We start from the raw sequence: 17,519 nt of genomic DNA on the forward strand, positions 1-17,519 counted from the left end.
AGGAAAATGAAGCCCAGAGAGATTGAGTGACTTGATTAAGGTAATACAGCTAGTAAGTATCCAAGGTAAGAAATTAACTCATGTCTTCCTGACATCCAGACGAAAGTTATATATCATGTACTCTCTCCTCATTTGTCCTCCTTTTTTCCTTCCTTGATTACCTTTTCCTCACTTCTCTATCACCATCCTTTGGTAATTTTCTTATGAAAATTAAAAGAGATCATCAAGCCCAAGCTCCTCCATTTACAGAGGAGGAAATTGAGGAAAGAAAAGAGATTTCAGCTAATAGAGGAAGAATGGAGATTCCAATCCAAGCCTTCTGACTCTCCAACCACCATCCTTTCCACTATTCTATCCTGCCTCTTATTAAGTAAAGTGTCTCATTCATATCTGAAGAAGGATCCAAACTCACATGTCCTGACTCCAGGTGCTCTGGCCACTAGGCAATTTTGCCTCTAGTTAGCCACTTCATAGGGTACTTGTGAAGACCCAATGAGGCAAGGGAAGCAAACTCATGCTGTTATTGCCTAAAATGAACAGACTTAGAACCACACCGACTGCCTCCTGGACCTGGTGGTTGTATGCCGCCATGTTCTGTCCCCACCATGAGCAGAACAGCTGCAAATGAGCTGGCTGGTCTGAAGAAATGGAAAGTGAAACAACTGGTTCCCCTCCTTCTGTGCCTTTCCCCAGATGAGCACCTCCTTCCTGCCAGCTGGAAAGCAAGATACCCCATGCAGCTAGCTGGGGTGACTCACTAGCAGCAAGGCTCCATTCTGAGGCCAATCCAGCTACTGGATTTTCCTCTATCCAAACTCAGGACACACTAAGTCAGTTCTGGATTATTTGGGTTTACTGAGAGGTACTTTAGAGTAGTGGGAAGAAAGATGGCCTCAGAATCAGAAAGACCTGGGTTAAAACCCTGGGTAAGTCGCTTGTACCTCAGTTTCCCCAGGCTGCTTCCAAAGAGTATATGTTATAGGCAGCTCCCTAATCTTCATCAGTGCAAAGCTTCCACACCAAGAACTCAGCACACTGGTGAAATCACAAGTCTAGACCAAACCACAACACAAGCAAAACCAACAAGACCGATGCACAGTCCCAAACTGATTCTAGAGTAGGACACGTCTTTGGAATATCCTCACACGTCATCCTCATCCAATGTGATTTCAGCAGAGGAGCAAATTCTTTCAGGAGGAGCCCACAGAGGCCCAGAAGAGGTCCGGTTCTACCCAATAGATGGCATGTGGTGCAGACTATTCTCTAAAGACACTGAGAATGAGCCCTGCCCTCCAGAGCAGCAACCTGTCTAGGTTTGCTCGATGCTTCATACCCTCACCACAGTTTCTGGTATGTCATAGGCGCTTAATAAATGTTTATTGATTGATTACAAGTTATGGTCCACTCTTTCCTGTGGACACTGTGTGCACTGGTGTGGCTGAGGGCAACTTGTTTTGTTTCAGTTTCTGTAAGTAAATGCTTCATGATTCATAGCTAACTGAGTCAGCTTGGATGATTTGTTAAAAGGGAGGCACATAGATGGTTGCTCAGGATTAGTCACGGGTGGGAGACTCTGGTCTCCTCTAGCACCAGAATTACACGCAGGGTTACTTCAAAAGTGGGTGGTAGCCAAAGGGTCCCTCTTCTGGAAAACCACTTCTTCCTACCAGTGTGACTCACTCAACAGATGAGAAAAGAAAGACAGGAGAGAGAGTTGGGAGTTGGTGCCATGACCTGCTCTTCATACTTTGCCCTCAGTTTTTCTTTCCAGACTGATTATACATCATTCTCCCCTTTGCAAATGCCACAGCAGCTAGCCTGAGTGGCAGACAGAGCGCTGGGCCTGGAGTCAGGGAGGCTCACCTTCTTCAGTTCAAATCTGGCCTCGGACATTGCTGTGCCCCTGGGCAAGTTACTTTACCCTGTTGTCCTCAGTTTTCTCATCTGTAAAATCAGCTGGAGAAAGAAAAATCAGATCATTCCAATGCCTTTGCCAAGAAAACCCCAAAATGGGGCTCACAAAGAATCAGAAATGCAATATTCCAGGCAATTGGCCCAATTGTTATTCCTATACACTCCATCTCCCACTTCCATGCCTTTTCATTCAGGTCAATATTCCATGGCTAGAATGCTCTCTCCTTCCCTCTCCTTTTAGAATCCTTGGTTTCTCTCAATCCTTAGCTCCAATTCCATCTTCTGAGGTAGAACTCTCCCAGACTCCCAGCTACTAGTGCCTTCCCTTCTTTAGAAGACTTTAGACAAAGGGCGCTAAAAGATTGTCTGCCCTTTAATCCAGCCATACAACTGCTGGGTTTGTACCCCAAAGAGATCATAAGGAAAAAGACTTGTACAAGAACATTCATATCTGCGCTCTTTGTGGTGGCCAAAAATTGGAAAATGAGGGGATGCCCTTCAATTGGGGAATGAGTAAAGAAATTATGGTATCTGTTGGTGATGGAATACTATTGTGCTCAAAGGAATAGTAAAGTGGAGGAATTCCATGTGAACTGGGAAGATCTCCAGAAACTGATGCAGAGTGAATTGAGCAGAACCAGGAGAATATTGTACACAAGGACTGATACATTGTAGCACAATTGAATATAATATTCTTCTCTACTAGCAGCAATTGGGGTGTATGGGGTGCTCAGGGAGGAGTAATATCTTTGGTATGGAGGGTTTGTCGTGCCCTCCTAGGGCAGCTCTCCAGCCTATGACCCTCACCTGCAACCCAGCTCTCACTTGTGGCTCCTAGTAGCTGCTAGCATGCGGCAGCAGCCACACCCCGGGCAACGGCTTCAACAGGCCGGCTAAACCTTGTGAGGGTAGCCATTGGGTCGTCGTGGACCCCTGGTGAACCAGGGCTTTGCTCACCCAGCATGTGAAGACTGCTTTGGTGGAACAGGTGGAAGAAACCAACAAGAAGGTTCAACGGCTGAGATGGCGACGCAGCAAGGCACTGTGGAGTGCTTAGGGCGTGTTGGAGCACAACAGACAACATGGCCATCCAATGCAGCTGAGGAAGTCTCCAGATGTAACAACTTTTCGTGCCACTGGACCCAGGCTTCCAATGCCGAGAGAGTGGGACTGTCTCTGTGCATCGACTTTTCCACTTAAATCTTCATGCACAGGTGTCTTTGTGCACAAATACACACAAAGACAATAGTCATCCTAGGTTACTGAGAGACTACTACCACTAGCAGCAATGCAATGATCCAGGAAAATTCAGAGGGACTCATGAGAAAGAACTGTGGGAGTAGAAATGCAGAAGAAAAACAACTGCTTGATCACATGGGTCGGTGGGGATGTGATTGGGGATGCAGACGCTAAATGATCACCCTAGTGTAAATATAATATGGAAATGGGTCTTGATCAATGACACATGTAAAACCCAGTGGAACTGCTCTTGACTATGGGGGAGGGGTGGAGGGGTAGGAGGAAAGGAGGGAAAGAACATTATTCATGTAACCATGGAAAAAATATTCTAAATTAATTAATTAAATAAAAATTTTCAATTGAGAAAAAAAAAAAAGACCTTAGAGGTCATTCAGCTCAAGCCCTTCATTTTACAGATAGGTACACTGAATAATGCTGGATTGAGCGGAATGAAGGAGTGTGCTCGGGGAAGGATGGAGAAAGAATTTCTGACTAGGTAATCTGGGAAGGCTCCTTGAGAGAGGAGCTGATGGAGGAGCTGATGGAAGGAGCAGTCCTATCAGTTTAGGCTCCCTGACACTGATTTTTCTGGGGGGGGGAGGGGAGGAGGAGGATTGTTAACAGGAGAACTCTGCCTAGCATTCTGGTGCAAAGCAACAGCCTCTATAACCCAGCAATAACCCCCAATTCTTCCTTATCTGAATATGAATTATTTGCCTTATAGACTCACCTTTTAACCTTGGGCTAACTTCCCCTTCTGTCTCTCTTGTTTCCCCTCCCAGAGTTAATGAAAACTTAAAAGATGCAAATAATCCTTGTAGGAGCTAGGATTTTCCCACTTCCCTTTTTCCCTCATTTCAGTTCTACAGACTTAAAAATGAAGTACTTACTGTGAGCAAGAGACAGCAATAAGGGCTCCAGATACAAAGAAAAGGGGGAAATAATCTCTGTCCTCAAAGGAGCCCCCATTCTAATGGGAGATACAACTTGTACATAAGTAAAGATAAGATATATACATGCATATCAGCAACCTCAGAGAGGAGTCAGGGAGAAATCTACTACAGAAGGTGGAATTGGAGCTGAGGATTGAGGTAAACCAAGGATTCTAAAAGAGGGGAGGTAAGGAGAGAGCATTTCAGGCAGGGAATGAAAGGTGTGGAGGTGGGAGATGGAGCCTTGTCTATAAGGAATAACAACTGGGCCAATTGCTGGAAATGTAGCCTACTTGTTGGTGTTCAGTCATTTCTAATTCTTTGTGAACCCCCTTTTGGGGTTTTCTAGGCAAAGCTGTTGGAGTGGTCTGCTATTTCCCTCTCCAGTTGATTTTACAGATGAAGAAACTGAGGACAACAGGGTTAGGTCACTTGCCCAGGGTCATACAGCTAAGATACTGGAGTGGTCTGCCATTTATTTCTCCAGCTGATTTTACAGATGAGGAAACTGAGAACCACAGAGTGAAGTCACTTGCCCAGGGTCATACAGCTAAGACACTGGAGTTGTCTGCCATTTCTTTCTCCAGCTGATTTTACAGATAAGGAAACTGAGGACAACAGGGTAAAGTCACTTGCTCAGGGACACATCTATGTCTGAGGCCAGATTTGAACTGAGGAAGATCATCCTCCCTGATTCCAGGCCCAGAACTCATGTATAAATATTTGTTCAACTTTTGCATAGAGACCTCCAGTGAGATCTTAGAGTCTAACATCTCCTGAAGCAGCCCATTTCACTCTTGGAGAGATCTCGTGTTTTTATTTCTATCAAACTCAAATTCTATTCCTGCTATCTAAAGCTTTTGGTTCTGCCCTCTGGGGCCAAACAAAATGAGGGGTCAATCCCTCTTCTAGGTAAGAGACCCTTGAATTCTTAGAGTCAGTCGCCATGATCTTAGGGCCATTGTTTGGGTGATTATTCTCCCAATGGATCTTTCCACGCCCAGGGGTCCAAGCAAACAATTCATGTAATAAAATATATATATTCAAATATTTCTAGGTAAAAGGAGTTCTCTAGGCAGAAAGATCTAGACAAGGAGACTAAAACCATCAACAAGAAGGTTCTCTGGGGTCTCAGGAACTCCCCATCAATGTCCTGAAAAGTGCTTTTACACTCATCTTGCCCAAAGGGCTCAGGTCAATCCATCTGGAGGCCAATGCTTCCAATTTCCTCAGCTGGTCCTCTGATGGCATGATCTTAAGGCTCTTCCCCATCAGACTGGCCCACTAGGGATTTAGGAGGCCCTCCTTTATTCTTTGACTCTTTCTCATCTCTAGAAAAGAATATAACCTGGTCAAGTCCTAGCCTTGTTAGGTTTTAAACTGAACAGAGATTCCACTGGAAGGCTGAAGCAGATTTTCTTACAATGTTGGAGACATCTGGTTGACCAGGATGTCAACAATGCACAGTTATGCCTGCTAAGTCTCCTATTAACTTGGGATACAGAGTCCATCTTGTGCCCTCCGTTCCTGTTTCACGTGGGCATTTTTTCCTCCAGTCTCTCCTACTCCCCAAAGCCTGAAGGCATCTCCCACAATGTTTCCTCCCTCCACCACACAGGCACAGGAAGCCCTAAGGTTACTATGGTACATTCCAAGACTTCCCCCACTTTCCAACTTCCTCTTATCTTTCAAAGCTGGCTATCAATTCTGTGTGATCAACATTTGTTCCTTTTGTGTGTGTGTGTGTCTGCCCCTTGCTGTCTATTCCAGCTGAAAGATGGCCAACACCCTCAGTCATCCCTGAAATGTTGCCATATTCCTTATCTACAAAGAAGGCTGCACCAGGGAACAAGCCTTTCTCCCAACTTTCCTGAAGCCACTAAATTTGTTATTTAGCCTGAAGTATCCCGACAAGAGCCAACCTTCACCCCAACCTCTCTCCCTCACACCCAGCCCTTCGTCTGAATGGATTTCATTTAAATACTCCCTAGTGGGCTCTAGGATTCTCCTGCCCCTTCCCAGAAAGCCAGGGGAAAGAGAAATCCACCCCCACTTCAGCTGGCTCAACCTCTTCCACCCAAAGCTCATGCAGGAAACCAGAAAGGGGCTCAGATCTGCCCAGACATTTCCAGTGCCAGTTCTGTCACTCCAACTGGGGCTGAGATTGCCGTTAAGTCCGAGGAACCACCAAGATTCCCCAGGTATGTGTCCTTCCCTCAAAAGTAGTCTTTGATGTACAGGTCACCACCCCGACCCCCAAGAGATAGCCTCATTGTGGCTCTAGCACTCTGATCCCTGTGCATAGATAGCTTTGGGCTGCCAAGACCACTGCCCTGTTCTCTCTTTTTGTGGCTGGGTCATGCCAGTTGATTTTTCATGACTCCATTTGAGTTTTCTTGGCAAAGGTATTGGAGTGGTTGTCCATTTCCTTCTCCAGCTCATTTTATAGATGAGGAAACGGAGGTAAGCAGGGTGAAATGATTTGCCCAAGGTCACACAGCTAGTAAATGTTTGAGGCCAGTTTTGAACTCAGGAAGATGAGTCATGAGGGATCAAACCCATTATACCACCTTGCTGCCCTCTCCTTCTCTCATAACTAATCTATCAAAAGGTCTCCTGACCAGTTTCCCTCTCCACAACCTCTCTCTTTAATCCCTTCTGCACTGCCTCCTAGTCGCCGTCTTAAAGCCCAGCCTTGATCCCATTCATTTCTTCCTCTATAACCTTCACTGACTGTGGATGATTCTTCATCACTAGAGGCTGAATGGCTGCTCTCAAAGGATATTATAGAATGGGATGATGAGGAGAGAGAGGAGGAGTTGGACTAGACAACCTCTTGGACCCTGCCTGGCTCCCCCAATGCCCTCAGTTGAAAGGGTTCTCTCCCCTTGAAAATGACATGAACACTTTATCTGGATTTTTCTTTCTTTTTTGGTTGTTCAAGGAATCTTTCCTTTGTCCTTCATCACTCTCGACCTTAAATTATCCTCATCTAGGTACATGTTATTGATTTTTCTGGGGTTAGAAGTGGAGGTCCAGACCTCTAATGTCATTGTTGCTAGCACTCCTAGTATGGAAACTCCTTCCACCAGAGCAAATCAGCCACTTAACTCATTTACAATTACTAAGAGTACTATGAGAGGGGGCAGCTGGGTGGCTCAGTGGATTGAGAGCCAGGCCTAGAGACGGGAGGTCCTGGGTTCAAATTTGACCTCAGGCACTTCCCAGCTGTGTGACCCTGGGCAAGTCACTTAACCCTCATTGCCTAGCCCTTACAACTCTTCTGCCTTGGAGCCAATATCACAGTATTGAGTCCAAGATGGAAGGTCAGGGTTTAAAAAAAAAAAGTACTGTGAGATATTAACTGACTTGCCCAGGGTCATACAGCTAGCAGGATTTGAATCCAGTATCTTCAGACTAAAGGGCTGACCTTTTATCCACCAGATCTCATTTATTCTCTAAATGTCATTCAGTCAATCCAGTATTATGAAGGTACCAAAGGCACTAGAGGCCGAAAGAAAAGGGGAAAACCCTGCCTTAGAGGAGTTTGTATGGACAGATACACACATGTACACACAACACACAGATACACATAAGCACACACTAGCAGATACACTCCCAACATACATATATACACACGTGCACACACACATGCACACACACTGGCTAGTTCCTATATGGCAAAAACAACCAGACACTTCCTCTATCTAAACTCCCTTCAGAAGAGGAAGTGAGATTAGAGACAAGAAGTGATTAAGTTTGAAAAATCAGGACACGGGAGAGACTTGGGCTCACTTTGACCCTCAGAGTTATGTTATTTATTAACCTAATGGCTTGGGCAAGTCACTAAATGTTATCAGATCTCTCTTGGGAGAAGAGAAGGGAGGGGAAATAAAATGATAGAAGGCGTGTAAGAGAGCAGTGAAGTGCCACCCAGTTATCCCAGACACAACCACGGGTCTTCATTTCTGTTCCACTGGGCTACTTTCAGACACTGAAGTCCAGCATTTCACAGGCTGCTTCTCCTTTTACCTTTAGGATTGGACAGATCTGCCTGGGTTCTCTTTCTTGTCAAGGAGAAAAAAAGTCCCCATTGGGGTGATCCATTTCTGAAGTAAAAACACCAGCAGGGAATCCTCAAAACAACTATTTAAGAAGAGCTATGGATGTCTGGATGACGTTCAAGGTCCCTTCTGGAGCTGCCACTATTGTTATGAGATTCTTTTCAGCTCAGATAGTCTCCAGTTATCTTTGAATAAATACTTATTGGATGCTGCTCTGTTACTGTCCCTTCCAGATCTGATGTTCTGGGACCTCGGTTCTAAAGGTTCCTTTCAGTTCTAGCCTTCTGTGTTCTATATTCTAAGGTCCCTTCCATTTCTAGCATTCTCTGTCCTCCATTCTAAACTTATTTCCATCATCACGTTCTAAGTTCTTCATTCTAGAGTCATTTGAACCCCAACAATTATTCTCGCATTCATCATTCTAAGGTCCATTCTAGCTCTATCATTCCAACTCCATTCATTCATTCACTTATTCCAACTCCAGTAATCTTTATATTTTAAAATGCACCATTCTAACATCCATTCCAACTTGAACGTTCTGTGTTCTGCAGTCCAATGTACTATCCAGGTCTCTCTACTTCAGTTTAATTCAATGAAATTCCATAAATATTCCGTTAGAACCTAACCTGTGCCAGCCACTGCCTACGTATGACATGAATTTTTAACTTAAGACCCATGAATTGAAAAATTGATAGAAAAATCGATGAATAGATATAGATCTATTTTAATGCAATTGGTTTTCTCTGTAACGCTGTGCACTTAATTTTATCCCTTAAAGATGGTGTCCTGAAAAGGAGTCGATATGTTTCCGTGAATTGCCAATGGAGTCCATGACACAAAGAAGGCCAAGAATCTATGGTTTATGGCTGGCCTAATATTCTCCACGTTAACACTACTTTTAGCTCTGACATTTCTCATCTGGCCCTCTAGCTCTGACAGTTCTAGACTCCTAGGTCTCTTCCAACTTGGACGTTCTAGTTTTTCCTTTTTTAATTTATACGGATAGATCTTGTTTTCACACCACTTGGATTTTCAGATATATCCCCTCCCTCTCCCTCTTCTTGAAGAGCCATCTTTCAAGATAGAGAATTATTTGGGGGGAAAAGGCAGTTCAGGAAAAGTAACAAACACGTGGCCTGAGCTCCTGGCACAGGCATTGTTCTGCAGCCACAGTGGGTGGCTACCTCTGCACAGAAGAGAAGGATGGGGCGAGGGTCCTTTTTTCACCCCTTCTTCAGGGCAGAATTTGAGCATTATAGTCACAGTCATAAGGTAGCCTCCAACTCTTACATTCTATGGTTCTATGAATCCAGGAGCCATAAATAGCACCGTGTTGTCTAGTTGACCAGAATTTCTGGAATAGAGTTGGAAGAAAGTCTAGGGAAACCTCAGTAATAATTGGGTAAAACCATCATCGGAGCTGGAAGGCCATGTAGATGAATCATTTTGACTTGGTGAGGCCCAACGACTTGTCCAAAGTCCAACAGAGAGTCAGCCCTTAATTCCTCACAGAATCTGAAGCCAGGACCTGTGGCCTCAGACTCAGTTCTCCTCCTGCTGTAGCAGTCACAAGGGTGAGAACAGGCAAGGCTATATCTGGGGAGGTTTCATCACCACCTTGGGCAATAACTGAAATGCAGAACCCAAGGGAAAATAACCGCTCCTTCCTGCCCAGGCCACATGAGCCTGTGGTCCAGATTGGTACAAAGAAGGGAAGGAGCAGGGACTGGATGGGCCCCCCAACAGAGTTTGAGAAAGTAACCCTTTGGCTTCCCTCTTTTCAATGAACAAAACCTTTCTTTTCAGGAAGAAATGGAACTATCAAGGCCTGTGAGCAAAACAGACACACAACCCTATGGTCGTTATTGACCAAGGGCTGGGTTTGGAACTCTTGGGTGCCCATGGCACAATGACAGTTGAGGAGGCATGACAAAAACTAGATCTGGGATGTGGGCTAAACATACCGTTGTGTGCTGATTAGTCATCGCTGCTAGACTCTTCTTTTTCAAGCGTGACATGCAAATTTTAGTTGAAGAAAATTTTTTCTTCTTCTCCTTTATTATCACATGACTTCAAAGAGAGAAATTGTTCAACAGTCGGGTCACATTTGATTCATATCTGGAATGTCTGAGAAATGGTGATGGTGGTGATGGTGAAGCCCCACACTTCCACCTTCTGTTACTGCTCATGTATACTTAGAAAAGTCACTTCCCCCTAGGATCCTCAGGAGGTTGGACTATATCTTAAAGTCCCTGACAGAGGGACTTACAAGGTCTCCCTTTTAGACTGTAAGCTCCCGGAGGGTGAGGATTGGCTAGAATCTTTGTTGTTCAGTCATTTTCAGTCATGTCTGATCCTTTGGGACCCTATTTGGAATCTTCTTGGTAAAAGATATTGGAGTAGTTGGTCATTTCCTTCTCTAGTTCGTTTTACAGATGGGGAAACTAAGGCAGACAAGGTAAAATGACTTGCCCAATGTCACACAGCTAGGACATTTCTGAGGCCAGATTAGAACTCAGGAAAATGAGTCTTCCCAACTCTAGACTTGGCACTTAATCCACTGCATCACCCAACTACCCCAGACTATTAATAAATCCTTGTTGGATTATATTCCAGCTCTAAATTGATGATCTGGTGATGATAATGGTGAAAACAAGAAGAGTGATTGTCAGCTTGGATTTGGGAAAAGCACTGGTTCTGAAGGCAAGGATCCTCAGTTCGAATCCTGTCTCTGATGCATACTTCCTGTACAACCTTGAGTAAGTTACTTCACGTTCCTGGGACTCCTTAACTAAGATCCCTAGACTGGATAACTGCTGAGGTTCTTTCCTCCTCTAAAGCTATGATCCTATGCATGAGCACTTATAAAGTGCCTTCTAAGTACCAGGCACTGCAGTAGGTTCTGAGGTTACAACAACAGAATAGCCCCTGCCCTCAAGGAGCTTCCAATCTATAGAAGAGGAGATGGGATAAGAGACGAAAAATGCCGAAGATGCTGATGATGGATGGAATGCCGCCATCTGGGAGGGCTCAGTTTATATGAAGGGAATTTCTGCTGGAAGAGGAAGGTTTAAAGCGGCTTATTATAGTAGATTACAAATGGTTCAGCACCAAGGGCTTCCCCAGGCTTTGGGAGCCAATCTTCCAGCTCAATACCCAAATCACTGGCTAATTAGTCTAGTCTGAAAGCAGCTGGCAAATCTATTCAGGTACAAGCAGCTTGAACAGTCCCAAATTAGTCTGATGGCTTCAATCCACCAACAGAACTCCATGTTTGGGCTTTCCCCAGTATTCCCACTGGGCCCCAGAAGTCCCATTGTGCTCCCTGAATGGTATAGCCAATTTTGCTCCCCTCAAAGATTAGAGAGTGTAATGAGAGCAGACAACTCTTTGAGCTCTTCCTGTGCTCGCTCTCCCTTCCAGATGGTGCCTATATAATCACATAATCCATGGCTAGTTGGATGATTTAGTGGACTGAGAGCTAGGCCTAAAGAAGGGAGGTCCGGGGTTCAAATCTGGACTCAGATGCATCCTAGTTGTGTGACCTTGGGCAAGTCACTTAACCCCCATTACTTAGCCCTTACTGCTTGCTCTTTTACCTTGGAACCTATACTTGGTATCAATGCTAAGAGAGAAGGTAAGGGTTGAAAAAAAAATTATTCCATATCAAGGAAATTGAGTGTCCCTGTCTCTTTGCCCACATAGCCACCATCCTAATTCAAGTTCTTACTCTCTTTCACTTGGGACAATTCCATTCACCTTCTAATTGGCCTTTGTGCCCCAAATCTCTCTTTTCTCCAGTATATACTTCACTTAGCCACTGAAATGATTTTCCAAGGGCACATGTCTCTTCATGTAACTCCTGTTCTCAATTATTTCCAGTGGCTCCCTATTACCTGTAGAATCAAGAATGAAATCCTGTTTAGCATTTAAAGGCATTGACGATCTGGTGGCAACCAAATATCTCTCCTCCATGTACTTTGCAATCCAGCTATATTGGCCTTCTGACTTGTTCTAACACAGGAGTCTCCATCTCCCATTTCTACTTCTTTGCATAGACCATTCCAATGCCTGGGCTACACTGACTCCCCATCGTCACCCCTTGGAGTCCCTGGTTTTCTTCAATATTCAGCTCAAGTGCCCCCACCAGTGTGTCATCTTTCCTAACCCTACCAGCTGCCACTACTCCCATCTCCCCCAAATCTCTGGAATTTATCTTGGATACCAGAAGGACAATTCTTTTCTATTAAAATATTATATCAAAATATTAACCTAGAAACTAAAATATTAAATAAATAGATTTTAATATTACCCATAGGCCAACCTCTTCCATGCCAAAGTTTGGATTGGTTTTGCTGACTCTTTTCTTCCTCTTTTATTTAAAAAAATAATTCCATTATAAGAGAACGTTCTCTGTGGAGAGAAGGGAGAAAGATAATTTGCAACCAAAGATATCATTAAAAATCTAATTTTTGAAGAAGAGAATGTAAGTTCCTTGAGGTCAGGGGCTCTCATGTCTCCCTTTGCATCCCCACATCTATCATGATGCCTCGTGTGTAGTAGATACTTCATAAACGATTGATTGATTGAATGGAAAAGGATTAGGTTGAGTTATGCCTAGGAACTGGGCAAGAGTGGGGCATGTTCGCTCCATCTCAACTCTGCATCTGCCTCACAGAATGATACTGGCAAAGGCCTCTCTCATGGTCCAAAGGTTTTTTCATCCAATGTCAGGGCAAGGAGGAAATGAATGATTCACTCACGGCATCAATTTCAAAACATCTGGATGGTTGGCTAAGTTTTCTAATGTAGCCCAGATGTTTGGGTGCCTTGAGGACACAGTCTTGATTGCAGAGTCCATGAAAAGGGAGGAATAAGTGAGCCCACCCAAGTTTGCAGGAGGTTCTCTGGGATTCGATTAGACATTGCTTCAAATTGCAAGAATTCCTCTGCATTTTCTCCATGCCTTTTGGACTCAGGATCTTCCCCTGGATCCCTGCCTGATATGGTATTTGCCAGTATCTCCCTTAATACTGAGGGTTAGGGCAGAATATGGGTACAGGGACTGGGTTTACAGCTTAGCATGTCAGGGAGATAGTGTAGAAACTTAACTCTAAGAAGATCCTTCATGCAAAGGCATTAGATTGTGTGTTACTTTAGTGGTTGTTGTCTCTGTGTACTGGTCTCAGGGTTTCTGTTGGCCTTCCCAAATCACAGTTATCAGTCTGATATTGGCCCAAAATGTATCCCTTCACATCCCCGACTCCCCTTCCCTCTTACAGTTTTTACTTGGACCTCAGCTTACAACCAGCTTCAGATGACATAGACCAGAGACAGCTTCCTCAGATCTTCAGGACACACAGCACACAGCAGTAACAGAGGATTGGCTCAAACTCCCAGGACTTGGCCACCACACCCTCCAGGATCAAATCCAGAGAGAGCCAGCCAGTCTAGCCATCCCTGAGGTTTTTCCAGCTTAACCCCCTTTTCCAAGATTCCAGAATTCTCTCTTCTGCTAGTCTCATGCCACTGTGTTCTGCAAACCTAACTCATCTTTCCCATATAACAGGCCAGTCCCTTCCTGAGAGGGAATCCCCTCTACCAACACCTCTGATGAGTTGGTCATTTGTCCAGATTCCTACAAATGTCAAGAGTTCTTGGTCATACCTACACAGAGCAATGGGCTTACTCTTTTTTTTTTCCAAATTAACTTGGAAGAGAGGCATGATTAGCTTGACAAAGCTGTGATCCAAGGTCGATAACTTCTAATTGATAGTTTGGATGGCCAGTCTTTTTCAGCACAAAGACGAAACGGACTTTACAACATAGAATACCAGGCCTGGATCCTTAGACCATACAAGCCTTGGAAGGGAGTTTAGAACACAGGACCTCCGAAGATCCAAGCCAATTTAATTATCTATGAGAAAACTGAGGCCCATGAAGCTGAAGTGATATATTCAAGGGCATTCGGTGAGTTCTGCCCACATTTTCTGACCTCCCCCTTCCTCCCACCATCTAGGACTCTTTCCAGATCACCACACTGCCCCCTACAAATGCTCTCTTAATGGGTGAATCATCTTATTTGGAATTTGGGAGGCGGGGAGGAGAGATATTTTTGTCCCAAGGGTGAGTCTTTCTTCTATGCCCATTGTCAGACTTTGTTTTCTCATCATCTCTCATTTCTCTATTTTGCAACAATATCAGAATGGAAAGAGGAACTGCTCACTTTACTGCCTCAGCAGGGGCTGGTCTGCTGCTTCATTTCTCAAGCTCTTTTGCCGGTGATTAGATCTCTCTGTGAGTTCTGGATTTACTGGAATCATGAACTGTTTGAAAGGTGTCCTTCTCTTCTGGACAGTCCTTGTGTTGGGGAAAGAGAAAGATGCTCCCCTGGAGAAGCCCCACCAGTTTGGATGGCAGGAATGCAGGAAATCCTTGAACCTCTCAGTTCTGGAAGTATTACCTGGTGGGGGCTGGGATAATCTGAGGAATGTAGACATGGGAAGGGTGCTGGACTTGGTTTACAGCAATTGCCAGACCACAGAAGATGGACAGTATATCATCCCAGATGAAATCTTGACAATTCCCCGGAAACAGAGCAACTTGGAGTTGAACTCTGAAATCATAGAGTCCTGGATGAATTACCAAAGCACCACCTCCTCCTCCATCAACACAGAGATCTCCCTTTTCTCCATGGCCAATGGCAAGTTCTCCATTGAGTTCCAGAAGATGAAGACCCATCAGGTGAAGCAACAAGCTGTGACTACCAGGGTCCAGGTGAGAAACCTGGTCTACACAGCCAAAATCAACCCCATTTCACAGCTAAGCAGGGGATTCAAGAAAGAGCTCATGGATATTTCTGATCGACTAGAGAACAACCAGACTCGGATGGCTAACTTCATGGCAGAACTCCTGGTCCTCAGCTATGGAACTCATGTCATCACTAGCGTGGATGCCGGGGCCATCCTAGTACAAGAAGATCACATTAAGTCTTCCTTCTTAGAAGACAGCCAGTCTACCCGTAGCAGCATTACGGCGTCTGCTGGGGTAGCATTCCACAATATCATCAACTTCAAAGCAGAAGATAGCCATGTCTCCCAAGATGCCTTCGTCAAGAACTACCTCTCCAACCGAACCAACTCTAGGGTTGCAAGCATTGGTGGGGTCCCTTTTTACCCAGGCATCACCCTAGAGGGCTGGCAAAAGACCATTAAAAACCACTTGGTTGCCATAGACCGCTCTGGTTTGCCGCTGTATTTCTTCGTCAACTCTGACACTTTGCCCGATTTGCCAGCCCCCTTGGTGAAGAAGCTTTCCAAAACTGTGGAAGCTGCAGTGAGGCGTTACTATACCTTCAATACCTACCCTGGCTGCACCAACAAAGATTCCCCCAACTTCAACTTCCAAGCCAATACAGACGATGGGTCGTGTGAAGGGAAAATGACCAACTTCACCTTTGGGGGAGTTTACCAGGAGTGCACCCAGCTTTCGGGGATGGAGGCTGTGCTTCTGTGCTCAGAACTGGAGCAGAAAAATCCACTCACCGGGGAATTCTCCTGCCCAGAAAACTACTCCCCAGTCCTATTACATTCCCATTTTAAAGAGGAAGGCTACAACTTCCTGGAATGCCACCGAAAATGCAGCCTGTGGGTTTTCTGTAAAAAAGAGTGTGAGGATGTGTTCCGAGTGGCAAGGGCTGAATTCAGAGGTTTCTGGTGTGTCGCAAATGGCCAGGTGCCGGAGAATTCAGGCTTTCTTTTTGGTGGTCTCTTTAGTGGCAGGAGCATCAATCCTGTGACCAATGCCCAGTCATGCCCAGCTAGTTATTTGCCATTGAGACTCTTAGACGGTCTCAAGGTTTGCATCAGCCAAGACTACGAGCTGGGCTACAAGTTCGCTGTGCCCTTTGGTGGTTTCTTCAGTTGTGATGTGGGGAATCCTTTGGTGAACTCGTCCCATACCAACAATCAAGGTGGACCTTACGTGAAAAAGTGTCCGGCAGGTTTCAGCCAGCACCTTGCTCTGATCAGCGATGGCTGCCAAGTATCCTACTGTGTCAAAGCGGGGCTCTTTACCGGGGACTCTCTGCCTCCTGCAAGACTGCCTCCCTTCTCCAGACCACCTCTCATGAGCCAAGCTGCCACCAATACTGTGATGGTTATCAACAACGAGAGTGAGAAGTCCTGGATCAAGGATTCCAGCACCCATCTGTGGAAACTGGCAGATCCTTCTGAGGTCCGAAGGACCATAAAGCTCATCCATGGGACTGAAGGTACTTTATCTGGTGGGGCAACAGCTGGGATCACAGCTGGCGTGACAGTTGTCCTGGCAGCCCTGATCACCCTGGCCATCTATGGCACCCGTAGGTATAAGAAACGGGAATATGAAGAAGTAGGAGAAGAGAATAGAAGTCTGATGGAGGCTGCTGATGAATATAGGGTATCCAAAGAAGTGGGAGTCCCACGTGAGCTAAGCCAAGAGGGGTGCCCTTCTCCAGTCTAAATTTCTGCCTGAGAATCATTTGACCTAATCCCAGTCCAGACCTCAAAGTTCTTCCTCTACTCTGACTTCTCCTCTCCCATTCTAGTTAGTTGGCTGCCCTTGCTGTCTCGGGAAATAAGAAAGCAAATAACAAATATGCCTGGGACCATCTTTTCTCTATGGGTGGCTTAAGGAGAGGCATGGAGTTACTGCTTTGATTCTCCTTAATCTTTCTGAGCCTCAGTTTCTCCCTGGCTCCTGGAGAGGGCTGGATTGGACTATAGTGCCATCTAGGTGCTACAGTTTTCTCATGTCTAGGTACTGTGAATGACTCATTTTATATGGCCCCCTCAAGGGCCCGGATTTACATTTTATGTTTTCAGTCTTAAAGATGGGGGAAGGATCTTAGGATGGGAAGCTGATTTCAAGATTTCATGGTCTAATGTCTCTCATTAACATTCTACATCCCCGCCAGGCTCAGAACAGAGAGTGTCCATCCAGAAGAGACTTTGGAATGTAGACTATTGGGCTATCGAATGTCAGAACAGAACATAGGGTTAAGGGGGCTGTTGGCATTTTGGGGCCCCTCTCAGCATGGACAGTCTATGTGAAATCAGCTTAGCTTATATGAAGGGGAAGAAGGAGGAAGAGAAAAGAAATGCTTGTAACTGAAAAATAAAATTTAAGACGTCATTCAACAAACCTGCCTTTCTGAGCACTTGGGCATGGGGAGGAGGAAGGAAGAAAGGGGCGGCGGATTACTAAAAATTAGAGGCTGACAGCCACCACCTGCAGACACCAAAGCTAACAGGGGATGGCAAGTCAGGAAGGCTCTTGAAATGTTGCCTTATAGCCCGAGAAACTGTTGGGGAGGCAGGGAAGAAATTAC

At 45.1% G+C, this 17,519-nt stretch overlaps 1 protein-coding gene across 3 annotated transcripts; it reads left to right on the forward strand.

The window, feature by feature from the left end:
• The first annotated feature begins 5,999 nt into the window (after nt 1–5,999).
• On the forward strand, nt 6,000–17,332 carry MPEG1 (macrophage expressed 1). 3 transcript variants are annotated; one of them, XM_056801692.1, is made up of 4 exons: nt 6,000–6,286; nt 10,766–10,908; nt 13,432–14,119; nt 14,354–17,332. In XM_056801692.1, exon 4 carries the CDS (start codon nt 14,471–14,473, stop codon nt 16,649–16,651), a length of 2,181 nt encoding a protein of 726 aa, XP_056657670.1. In that variant the 5' UTR covers nt 6,000–6,286; nt 10,766–10,908; nt 13,432–14,119; nt 14,354–14,470; the 3' UTR covers nt 16,652–17,332. The 3 variants fall into 3 exon arrangements, with proteins under 3 accessions (XP_056657670.1, XP_001377766.2, XP_056657671.1); XM_001377729.5 differs by having other exon boundaries at nt 13,939–14,119; XM_056801693.1 differs by lacking the exon at nt 10,766–10,908 and having other exon boundaries at nt 13,939–14,119.
• Nucleotides 17,333–17,519: the final 187 nt, after the last annotated feature.

Source organism: Monodelphis domestica, chromosome 6, assembly GCF_027887165.1.
Source record: "Monodelphis domestica isolate mMonDom1 chromosome 6, mMonDom1.pri, whole genome shotgun sequence".
Taxonomy (NCBI): domain Eukaryota; kingdom Metazoa; phylum Chordata; class Mammalia; order Didelphimorphia; family Didelphidae; genus Monodelphis; species Monodelphis domestica.

Excerpts from the sequence above, each read along its gene's own strand:
- MPEG1 (XM_056801692.1), top strand. The coding sequence starts at position 14,471 with ATGAACTGTTTGAAAGGTGTCCTTCTCTTCTGGACAGTCCTTGTGTTG.